A 12,598-nucleotide genomic window follows, 5' to 3' on the forward strand; every position below is an offset into this window, starting at 1 on the left:
GCGCCTTTAAGCGCCCATATGCCAGGCAGCGAGGAGGCTGGGAAAGCCCATAATTGATCAGTAAGTCTTGGCTGAAAAAGTGTGACCAAGGTCAGCCCCCCACGAAGCACGCAAGAGTGGCTTAATATACAGATTTATTGGGAAATGTAATGGGAGTTCTGCAGAGCAAACACGGGGGATGTGTTAGCGGACACTGAAACATTTTATTGAAATAAGAAAATAAGTAAAAATAGTGTATTACAAATCTTAAAAACATTTCCCCTTTTAAAATGTAATTTTATGGTAATAAAGGAGACGTTCAGGTGACTAATTCTCATACCGTTTTTTTTACCTTTATTTCATTTTTTATCCGTAACTAGAAAAATATGTATACAGTAACAGTTACATAAAAATATTACATAAAAATCACACGTTAAAATCAACGGTTATAACATTTTCACAGCAGCAAGTGTCTCATTGATTCGTTTGGATTAATTCAATTGCTTTAATTAATTAAACCACTATCAGTCATGTGCAGTACCTAAGTGATGTTAAACTGTGTCATTTTTCCCCCCTTGCATTAAAAAAAGAAAGTCATATTTTTCGGAAAAAAGAGCATAAAGATTTTATAATGCAATCAAAGGGCACAGAAATGGTTTTAATTCTTTTGTTAAGTAACACATTATCTTGCTCTCTCCCCTACCACACACACACACACACACACACACACGTTTCAACATTGCGGGAGACACATTCAAACGAGGGGGTCTGGCGGTCGTCCTCCAGACAATTTTGAGCGTCAAACACTGCATAAACTGCATTCTGTTGATTTTTTTCTGCAACAATTTGTGCCTTTTCTGGATCAATTTTTAGTGCCAATGTATTCACGTAAAGGAAATGATTGGTATTATTAATTCTTCTCCTGTATTGTTCCAAACTTTCTGCATATTCAAAACATCACGCGTGTTTGGTGATGTTTTTTCAGGAACCATGTACATCTCAACAACCAATCTGTTAGAGAAGGAGACCTTGTTAAAGCCAAAAGCTCCAAAGTTTAAATTTACATAAAAGACATGACATTTAAAATCACGTCTTTATTTTTCATGGCCTGGCCTTGAAAAATACACACGCACACACACACACACACACACACAGTAACATTTTAAAAAAGGGACACAGAACTTTCGGCTTGTCTTCCACAGGAAGAATTTCAACTGAAGCAACTCTAAGACAGAAATGCCGCAGTGGAATGTTTTCTGGGTTCATACAATTTGTTTTGACACACAAAAGTGTCTAATGTTTATTAAAATCTATATGAGCTAATACCGTTTCACAACGTTTAGATTTTAGCAGCAGCTAATGCTGTGTTTATTTTTTAACAATGTTCTAATTGATTTTTTTATTGCAACAGCTAATAATGTTAGTGAAACGCTGTATGTTTTTATTCACAGTGAAGAGAAAAGTTCCATCCAGTGCTTTTAGGCCTTAAATGGACCTGACTGAGCATACAGCAGCTGAATACTGTACGATGTATCTGATCTGTCAGACCGAGGCACATGGTTTAAATATTTCAAATATTGGGTCAGATAATGAAAAAGCGGTTTAAAACAATGAAAAGACTCATCTGACACTTATACACCATTCTCAATGTCCAGTGTTGTGGTTGCATTTTGTATGTCATTGGCAGTAAAATTCAATGTAGTTAGTAAGACATCCTGTCATCTTAAAGGAAACGTTTGACATCTTGGAAAATGTACTAATTTGTTTTCTTGCTGAGAATATTTAATACCACTCTCATGTTTGGACAGTAAATATAAAGCTAGAGACAGCAGCCGGTTAGCTTAGCTTAGCTTAGCACAAAGACTGGAAACAGAGGAAACAGCTAGCCTGCCTGGTAACCAGCAGAGACTTAAAGGTCCCATATTATGCTCATTTTCAGGTTCATACTTGTGTTTTGGGTTTCTACTAGAACATTGTTACATACTTTAAGCTTTAAAAAACACATTATTTTCCACATACTGTCTCTCTGAATGTACCTGTATTCACCTTCTGTCTGTAACGCTCCGTTTTAGTGCCTGTCGCTTTAAGCCCCCCTCCTAAAAAAGCCCAGTCTGCTCTGATTGGTCAGCGTTTACAGGTCTTGTGCATCTGCACTCTCGGAGTCTCTGTACCATCATTGCAGCCGGGGAATGACTGTAACAGCAATGCAGCGGCACTTTCTACCTATATATAGTATAACTGTGACATCACAGTGGACCAGAGCCAGGCTAGCTGTGTCCCCGTTTCCAGTCATTGTGCTGAGCTAAGCTAACCGACTGCTCATATGTACCGCATAGATACGACAGTGGGATCAATCTTCTCATATAACTTTCAGCAAGAGAGTCAAAAGGCGTACCGTATTTCTCAAAATGTTGAACTATTCCTTTAACAGAGGCCTCTGGCTCAAGTTTCAGCAGTGTGACAAGTGCAAAGTGTTTGTCTATTCGGATGAGGTTAATCAAAATGAAAGAGAACTTTATGTATGAGCAGCTCACAGTCAGTCAGTCAGTCAGTCAGTCAGTCCTTGCAGTAGGAGGTCTCACTTTTATGAGGCTCCTAGATTGGCCGCTGGCATCCAGCAGGCTCCACGTCCCAAACACATCTCTGAGCATCTGCCATATCTCTGAGCTCAACTCAAGCTAAGGTTTTAGGTTTAGTTTGTGCAGCAGTTTGCTTGCTCAGGTGTCAGAGGGGGGCAGAGGTACGGGATTGTGGATCGCTGGCGTAGGTTACAGTGGAGGGTCTTGGGGGCCAGTCGGCGTCGTCCTGCAGCTCCAGGGCCAGGTGCATGTAGCGCACCCTCGGGGGCTTGCTTCTCCGACAGAACAACCAGGAGAGGAAGGACGAGCCCCAGTGGTCATTGGCCTCCTGGGAACATGTGACGTACGAACATTAGAAACTAGGCAGTGAGACAGCATGGATGTATTCACGTTATCTCTACTGAATGCATGAGTGAGCCTCTTCAGCAATTTTTTTTAACCAAATTAAAGCAACTAATCTATTTAAATTGTATTCACATTGCAAGATGATGCACAGAATTTTCTTTTATTTGCAGGAAATATTGGACAAAGTTTGAAGCATTGACGATCTGGTTCATTACACTACTTATTGCATTCATATCAAGAGCTTTCCTGCATTAATCTTTTTTTGTGATTAAACAATTTTTTTATTTTTCATTTTTTAACATACAAAACAAACAACTCGCAACATGAACAAATCCACCCCATTTTCGTCATCACCACCCACCCAAACAAAAATCAAGACAAGAAGACAGTAACTACAATATTCCCCAAAATAGTCAATAAACCATAAACCAAATAAACATGACAACACCATAAGCCCATCATACGCGTCTCTCCTCAGCACAAAGCTTCTTAGGAGCCCTCCAGACAGCTCAGGTACTTTCCCCATTTTCTTGTGTAGACATCCAATCTGGCAAACCATTTATGTGACATTTTTTTAAATTCTGCCACTCCAGCCATCTCACAAGCCCACTCCTGGACCCCTTCATTCTTCCATTCTCTTAAAACAATCTGTCTGGCTATCATTCAACTAGTTTGGACCCAGCTTCTTATGTGCTTATTCATCCCATCTCCCAGAACAAATATTCTTGGGCTGAATGGAACCTGGGTCCCTGCAATCTGATGTACGTTATCATGTAATTAATCATTTTTTTTTGGCAAATTGGAGCGCGATTTTTGCACTATTGAGCGACCATCTGTTGCCTGAAACAATGTGTTGAACTTTACTGAAAAGACGCTGATGGATTCATGAGATAAACCACAATCGGCGTAATTCTTCTCAGCACAAAGACCCCAATGAAATGTAGTAGAATAAAAGATAACCTTTTGAATAATATTAATTTTAATATTCAGTTCTATTAGATTTAGTCTCTACTGATTATTTATACAGCAGTCCCAACATGTAACAGGTCATCAGAGAAAATATGAAGCAAGAAAATTGGAGAGTGAAGAGTATATATGCAGAACTCTTTCTAAAAAAGTGAAAGCAGAAAAGAAAAGCTTCCCAACCTGAAGTGTGTCAGCAGAGGGGGGCTCTGTGGGGCGATTAAGCCCCTGATTGCATCTGAAAACTAGCGTCCGCAAGATGATGTCAAGGATCAAAATCTACAGGAGATTTCAGTGGGAAGTTGAGAATAAGCTGGTCATGTAGATTGGGTTACAGCCACAGAAATGTACAGAGAAAATGAACTCAAAAGGAAATTTAAAAATCATGATTCACTGATTTCATTCATTAGGCAGTGGTGCACTACTGGGCATCTGATTCAACTGGGAAAAATCAGTGCATGCAAATCACCATTTTCTAATAAAATTTAAAAAAAAAGCAGATCAGTCACAGAGAGCTTGTAGGGTGTGATGTCTCTAAAGCATACCTCCAGCATGAAAGACACAGCCGCATTCACTATGACAATGATGGCCAGTGTAACGCGCCAGTCAGGGGGAACACACACGATCTGAGTGGAGGCAGAGCAGCAGGAAAAGAGCACTGAATGCAACACCACACACACACACACACACACACACACACACACACACACACACACACACACACACACACACACACACACACACACACACACACACACACACACACACACACACACACACACACATTGTCTCTCACACACACACACACGCAACTTTCCAGCAGGGCTGCACAATATGAGGAAAATATGCGATATGTGAAAACAACAATATCACGTTCTGCCTTTCTGCTGCCTTCAGTATTCTGCTAAAAAAAGACATCATATTGGATGAATAAAAAAAAAATGGGAAAAAAAGAATCTCCAACATTATTTTATTGAACAAATTGAACATTGAATTGAACATAAAAAGCAACATTAAAAAAGAACGACGGTAACATTTTAAAGTGTAGTTTTCTACTGATATTCCCTTTCAACTAATTCAAAAAATCTCTGAGTGTCTTCCGCCAGTTTATATCGCGATGACGATAAAAAAAACATACTGTGCAGCCCTACTTTCCAGACACGGTTACACCTTTACTCTTCTTTCAGATGGTTGACGTTTCTACTTTCATGTTTCTACTGTTCAAATCCACAGCCAGGACGTTTATTCTATCTTTTAGAGCAGCCAGTGCACCAAGAACATATGGAGAAATGAGACGATCTAAGTTTACCTCCAGGAAGCTGTCGATGGCAGGAACAGGATACAGCATGATGAGGAGGAGAAAAGTATACAGACCGATGCAGGACAGCATGAACGGCCCTTATGAAGGTAAAATACAAAAAACATTCAGTGATGCTAGATTCAATTTATTATTATTAGGTTATTTTCAACTTGCAAGGACATCACACACATATGGGAAGTGATTAATGCCAGAAGAGATTGTAACTGTATATGTAGGTTTGTCACACTCATATTGAAGTGATATTAAAACTGGATTTAGAAAAGGAATGGATGCATTTAGGAAAATGAATAATAATTTGGAAAACTGAATTTAAAATTACACTTTAACGTGCAAGTCTATAGGAATGACATTTACTTTGAATAAAAAGACTCATCTGACACTCATATACACTTCTCAATGTCCAATGTTGAACAAAGTAGTTGCATTTTGTAGCATAATGTAGTTAGTAAGACATCCAGTCATCTTAAAAGGAATTGTTCGTCATTTTGGGAAATAATCATTTATTTTCTTGCTGAGAGTTAGAGGATTAAAACCTAAAAAACTCCCAAGGAAGAAACAAGCGTTTCCTGGGTGAAAGTATTTTGTTTTCGCCGAAAAGTGGCTTGAAAGCGCTGTGATTTATGTTGACACCGTGTTGTGCTATTTCATTTTGAGATTATTTTCCATTAGATATTCCACTGGAAGTTCATAAATAAGTGTTTTGGCATGCACGGCCGAGTGGCTCTATATCCATGGTATTGGAAGGGGAATTTAATTCGTGCATGTGTTGTTTTGTTGTGCATGATCACAAAAAAAAAAAAAATCCCTCACTCTCATTTTGGTACAGTTAATATGAAGCTACAGACAGCAGCCGGTACTTCTCTGTCAACTTTCTATCTAATATTCTATCTTTATTAATACAAAAATATATCTTTAATGTTTTTCAGCATTGTATATAATATGTGACTGGGAAATTGAAACTCGTTCTGTGCTGGCAATACTCTCTTTCCATCCGCATCATTCTGACATCCATTCATGGCTTCAACAGAACTTAATTGCTCTTACAGTTCTTGTAGCTGGGCTGTCTGAAGGGCTTTCCCTTGGAGAAAATGATGGCCACAGCCAAATACTGGAAGGAGGAGACGTAGAAGAGGGTGGTGTTCTCGTAGTTCCTGATGTTTTTGTGGTCATGAGGGCTTGTTACATTCAGGCTGTAAGAGAGACTTGATCTGGAAACATTACAGGCACTACAGTAGAAGAGAAGAGAGAAGCAGCATTTCATTAAAAAAAAAAAAGTTCTGCATTCATAAACCAAGAAAAAAAAAAAAGATAAAAAAATGTCATGTTTCCAGACTTCTTTGCACTTTATACTGCTGTTTTTATTCTTTTTGTCTACTGACCAGCTTATATGATATGAAATGTGCTACTGTATACAATTACAATTTGCCAGTACAGGCAGATACAACATGAATAAAAACAAGGCATTCTAACCTCACTCGTAAATTAATTGGTAAAGGTTAACCTAGTTTTTTTTTTTTACCTGGACCCTATTTTCCCATGGCTTTGTGTCTAAGTGACTGATGGGAACAACAATCTTTGACATTGGTCCCGTGTTAAGCGAGATCGCTGCAGTCGGCAGCAGCGAAACAAGCTACAATGAGCAAATGCTTACCTTTAATTCACGTCTTCCAAGTGTCTAACAACATTATGGGAAGGATTCCTACGGTGGTCGACCTTTCTGTTAAAGAGTAAGATCCTTTTTTTTAAACATAAAAACATTCTTGAAATTACTATCGCTAAACTAAGTCATTTTAGCATAAGAAAAATTACACAAAATAAAACTATGACATACTTTACCGATTTACATGCGGAAGTATGCTGGCTCTATACACGCTGAAAGTACTGGCTATTTAACCCTTGTTTTGTCTTCCATTGGACAACACACTTGTCGTCCTCCCAGGTCAAAAAATCTAAACTTTTTCTGACGTTTTTGTGAGAAGTGACGACACTTGTTTTCTTTGACATTTAGCGCTTCTTTTCACCTTTTCTTTGACCATGTATAAATACCACTAACACCAACTTATTACCACTAGTTTTACACGTATTTTTGGAATTCATGGTCAATAAACCTTACTTATAGGAAATTATAACTTATTCTTCAGTTAAAAAAGCAGAAATTATGAATTATTTCAAATAGTATTAAATGAAGATAATCACAGACTGGTATATGTCAGTTAGGATACTGTTTTTAAACATTTCAAAAAAAACATTTCAAATGCTAAAAAATTGAATAAAACACCCAAAATTCAATGAAAGTAGAGATCCGATTATTTGTTGTACTTGCGAGGCGTGTTGTATGGAATCCTCCATGTTATTTTTGGGTAATTCAAATTGGGTAGTCAAAATGAAACCCATATTTCTGAAAAAGGAATTTTGAAAACGGGTCAAATTTGACCTGAAGACAACACAAGGGTTAAATGGAGTCTGGTAGGCTTAGCCATCTCAGAACAAAAAGGTCTATCTCTGTAGGGATCCTTTCCATAATGTTGTCAGACCCTTGGAATAATAATCTGAGCCTGTTAGTGGCTTTTAGTGGAAAAAATACATAATGCACATTTGCACTATAGGATTACATTGCAGTGCAGTTCGTGGCTGCTGATCAAAGCGTTCTCGCTCAATACTAGACCAATTTCACCAATTGTTCCCATCAGTCACTTACACGCAGGTCAAAAAAATATTACCCTTTAAAATGAAATCTAGTTGGATGGATAAGCAATGGATTTTTGTTCATTAGCAAAAAATCATTAGCATTTTTGGAAAAAGGGTTAGTGTACAGTGAGAATAATATGTAAGCATTGTTAGAAAGAGTGTAAAGATGTCAGCATAGGGCTGCACGATATTAGGAAAATATCTAATTGTGATTATTTCGACTGATATTGCGATTGCGATATGATTCACGATATTGGAGGGAATTATCATTTTTGTATCATTATTATCATTGAAAAATATTAAAAAATAAACAAATAAAAGATTGAAGTGTGATTTTTTTTGTGAGGATCTGTACCAAACAAAATACGATTTGTAGGTCGGGACGTCTCTACAGCACCAAAATACTATATTTTAGAATGGTTTGACACATATTTTGCCTTTAACAAATATTCCGCCCTCCTGCGATTTGGATATTGCACTAGTTCATATTGCGATTTCGATAAAAGTGTGATTAATTGTGCAGCCCTATGTCAGCAGAGACAAAGCCGGAGAGCAGGCTGAAACGATGTGTAATAGCATTTACCTATATTTACCAACCAGTGACTCACTCATTCATCATTTGGCAGGTGCTAGTTTCACTCACTCTGACTGAGGCGTCCATGTCTCATACCAGCTCTGCTGTTGTACTAAGAGGAAAGCCAGGACCTGGAAGACCAGGCTGGTGAGGATCTGGGTCAGGACGGAGAAGAGCAGCGGGCCAGAGATCAGACTGGACGGCGGGCGCTGCCACACCAGCTCCTTCCACGCCGGGTTCAGACTCACTGCAGACACAATCACTGTGTGTTATCATATTCAATTGCTTTCGTCTAAGCCCCAGGACTCATTACATTGAGTAAAAGCATTTTTTTGCTCTTCATGGTGCTCACTTGTGAAGGCAATGATGAGAATGATGGCGATGTCAATGAAGAGGAACTGGAAGTCTCCCAAATTGCTGAGAATCTACAATATCAGAAAAGATGAAACAGTCACACAGCAGCAGAGGAATGGATCTGCAATGACTCAATCTGGCACATTTACATGTTGGACTCTGTGCTCATGTTCATTAATGTGCATTGTCCCTTTTAAATAAAGGATTCTAAATAAAGAAATCTAGAAGTGATCTCATTATGCCACAGCCATTGTACGTATTTTAGCCTTCACTCACACTTTTCCTTATTCTGTCCATGAACCCTCTGGGCCCTATCTCGCACCCGGCGCAGCGCAAAGCCTGACGCAAGTGTCTTTGCTAGTTTAAGACCGACGCAGTTGTCAATTTCCCGTCCAGCGCCTGCTTCGTTTAAATAGCAAATGCACCTGCGCCCATCTGTGCGCCCATGGGCGTGCTTGTCTTACAGGGAGGTGTGTTCAGGTGCATTCTTGGTGTATTGCTATCTTGAGGCATCGGGAAGTGATCACGCCATTGACCAACAAAAACCTGGTCTAAAGTCAATAGCGCAGCATTTCATTGTTATTTTAACAGCAAATTAGTCAAATGCGCCTAGGCTCATGCACAGCGGGCACACAGTATGCTTGTTACACACACAGGTACGTGCAGCAGCACACAAACATGCAAAAGATTACAAATAAAAATATTACGGTGCAAATCCGCCATCATATTAGCAATGTGCCAAGGTACCAACACTCCTGGCTTTTAAAGGGAATTGGAGATGACACTGATTGGTTCATTGGATGTTACGCCCAAAGCACACCTATGAATTAATTAAGACACTAAGTACAACCCTTTTGAACCATGCGCCCGGCGCACGGACCCTTTTTTCCGCCATCAAACTAGCAAAAGTGGATTTGGACACGCCCTAAACGCACCTGCGCCAGGCGCTTCACACTGTGCACTTAGATCGTTAAAATAGGGCCCTCTGTGTGTTACGGGGGAACCATACCAGTGTTTGTGAGGCAAAAACAATGTAAGACTTTTAAAGACCTTTTAAGGAAACATTATGCATGCAATGTAAGATCTACTGTATATCACGACACAAACAAGCGTAAAAATGGAAATGCAGAGTCACAAAATTACTTGCAAATAAATACATTTTTTTCAAATTGAACATAGTCCTGGACACAGCTTAGATGCGTTGTTGAACTACAGAAACACGTTTTTTGTCTTTAATTTCAAGGTTAGGTGGGTTCCCTTTTTTTTTAAGATTATTTTTGGGCCTTTCAGCCTTTAATGGATAGGAAAGCTGAGATATGAAAGGGGAGAGAGAGAGGGGGGAGGACATGCAGGAAACCGTCACAGGTCAGACTCAAACCCTCAACCTTCTGTGTCGAGGAATAAACCTCTACATATGTGTGCCTGCTCTACCAACTGAGCTAACCGGCCACAGGTGGGTTCCTTTTACAAGCCCTCCGTTTTTTTTACTTTTATTGTGTCATTGTATACTTCTTCTCCTTTTTTTAATGTGATATAAACAAAGAAAGAAAGAAAGAAATATTCAATTACCAAAGAGGAAAAATAAATTATTACACTTATTACTCCTTCTTAAAAATCGTACTCATTTTATTTAAGGTAAATCAAATAATACAATGGTATTTCTCACCAACTGCATGTGAAAGTGTACGGAGTGCGAGAGAGCAGTGTGTTTACCGAGTACAGCAGGGTGACGCTGAGGTACTGGATGATGCTGTACAGAGCCATGAACTTGAACACGCAGAATGATGTAACGAGGGCAGCTCGGCCCTCCCTTAGCAAGGAAAGAACATTCAAAATAATCAGAGTTAGAAAGCTCAAAGAAATTAAAAAATGAGAATGTACATTTTATTCCACAACTATAAAAAAGTATTTTCCACTATCAAACCCATGAGTCATCAAGTGTTTATGAGTTCAACTGTGAACCGTGTGTGTGTGTGTGTGTGTGTGTGTGTGTGTGTGTGTGTGTGTGTGTGTGTGTGTGTGTGTGTGTGTGTGTTACACCCCTGGTGGTTACAGACAGAACTGATGTGGAGAAGTTTGTTAAACAATTCTGTAACATAGAGTACCTTATAGTATGTTTGTGAAATGTCAAATTCTCTAAATTCTGGATGATATTCTATCAATCAATCAATCCAACTACTTTATTTAACCCTCAGGGAGGAATTTGGTTCGTTACATATGCTCCACTCTCAAATAGAAATATATAAATACGTTTTAAAAAAAGAAATAGAAAAAGGAAATAAAATAGAATATGAAATATGTAAACCAAATAGAAGTAAGAAGTATGCATGTAAAAATGAAAAATATGTGTAAATAATGATAGTGCTGAGAAATGGGATCTATTGTGCAGTATTAATAAATTCAGTATTCATGTCCGGAGTATTGCACAGTTGAGTTATTACTGCAGTATTAGCATAAAGTATTGCACACAGTGGAGGGAGTGGCTACCTGATGAGGTTGGGGACACAGGAGATGTTGGGGGTGGAGGAGGTGAAGGGTGAAGCAACAGAGGCCTCCAGCTCAGACAGAGAGATCCCACTGTGAGCTCGCTTTAAAGCCTGACACACACACACACACACACACACACACACACACACACACACACACACACACACACACACACACACACACACACACACACACACACACACACACACACACACACACAACTTCCTTAATTTAAATAACTTTGCATTCAAATATCAATAAGAAGAGATGGCATTTGATGTGACACAGAACTTTCAGCTTGTCTTCCACAGGAAGAATTTCAACTGAAGCAACTCTAAGACAGAAATTCAGCAGTGGAATGTTTTCCGTCTCAGAAATACAACGGTACCAACTGGGTTCATAAAATCTGTGTAATAAAATTGTCATGTTTATTTCTTAATCTATATGAGCTAATACTGTTTCACAAAATTCTCTTGCTCTCTCTCACACGCCCGCCCAAAACCCCTTGGGAAGTATCATCCATAATACGTTGTCATATTGAGCCTAATCCCCCTACAGTGTATTTTAGGCCTACACGCTGCCTCACCTGAACTGAAAACATATAAATGGTATTATGGTATTGTGCACGCTTATCAATCCTACAGCGTTGGCTAGACGATTTCAAACCATCAGTTTCAAATTGGCTAGATAACGTCTCCCTTTGAAAAGGCTCACACGTGTTCTCCAAGGAGACATTCATGTTTTTTCTTCTGCATGGAGCCCTGTTATAGATTTTCTTGGGGAGGATGCTATGCTGATATCATATTAAAAGGTTTTGTAACTTTGGGATCCAAATGTAACATCTCGATGTTATTGTAGTTGAACTGAACAATCATGCCCCCCCCACTCCCCCAGTCAGCACAGCTGCACTTTCTAGATAGGGATTCTATGTAATGGGACTCCGCAATATTGGATGCCTTGATAATGTTTTTATATTTTATTTTTTATTTTATTTGTATCTATTGTGTGAGTGTGTATATGAAAGTGAGTATTGTTTTAATGGCTGCACAAGCAAATTTTGTTGTATGGTTCTACTGCACAATGACAATGTTCTTGTAAAATGGAAGACGATGATTTATGTTTGTGTTGTTGTCCCCCACCTTTTTGCCTGCTTTTGTTTTTGTTATTTTTATCTGTTAGTCTGATTGTTTGTATGGTTTGCGTTGTCTGAGTTAAGTTTCCATGTTACGTACCATATTTCATTTTATTTTTTTATGTAACACCTGTTAAAAATTTTAATATAAAATAAAATGATTGAAAAAAAGAAGA

General features: G+C 38.7%; 1 protein-coding gene across 7 annotated transcripts in view; it reads right to left on the reverse strand.

The window, feature by feature from the left end:
• Positions 1-310: 310 nt before the first annotated feature.
• LOC120568437 (probable cation-transporting ATPase 13A3) overlaps positions 311-12,598 on the reverse strand; it is a 39,748-nt gene continuing 27,460 nt past the window's right edge. For 4 of the 7 annotated variants that reach the window (XM_039815968.1, XM_039815967.1, XM_039815971.1 and 1 more), the window contains 9 exons: positions 11,291-11,400; positions 10,517-10,613; positions 8,802-8,874; positions 8,519-8,696; positions 6,232-6,413; positions 5,176-5,264; positions 4,412-4,492; positions 4,050-4,145; positions 311-2,886 (listed from right to left, as the gene is read on the reverse strand). In XM_039815968.1, coding sequence (XP_039671902.1) covers positions 2,704-2,886; positions 4,050-4,145; positions 4,412-4,492; positions 5,176-5,264; positions 6,232-6,413; positions 8,519-8,696; positions 8,802-8,874; positions 10,517-10,613; positions 11,291-11,400 — 1,089 coding nt within the window. In that variant the 3' untranslated portion in view covers positions 311-2,703. Of the gene's footprint in view, positions 2,887-4,049; positions 4,146-4,411; positions 4,525-5,175; positions 5,265-6,231; positions 6,414-8,518; positions 8,697-8,801; positions 8,875-10,516; positions 10,614-11,290; positions 11,401-12,598 lie in introns of all 7 variants that reach the window. The other 3 variants (XR_005640728.1, XM_039815969.1, XM_039815970.1) reach the window with 3 other exon arrangements.

Source organism: Perca fluviatilis, chromosome 11 (assembly GCF_010015445.1).
Source record: "Perca fluviatilis chromosome 11, GENO_Pfluv_1.0, whole genome shotgun sequence".
Taxonomy (NCBI): domain Eukaryota; kingdom Metazoa; phylum Chordata; class Actinopteri; order Perciformes; family Percidae; genus Perca; species Perca fluviatilis.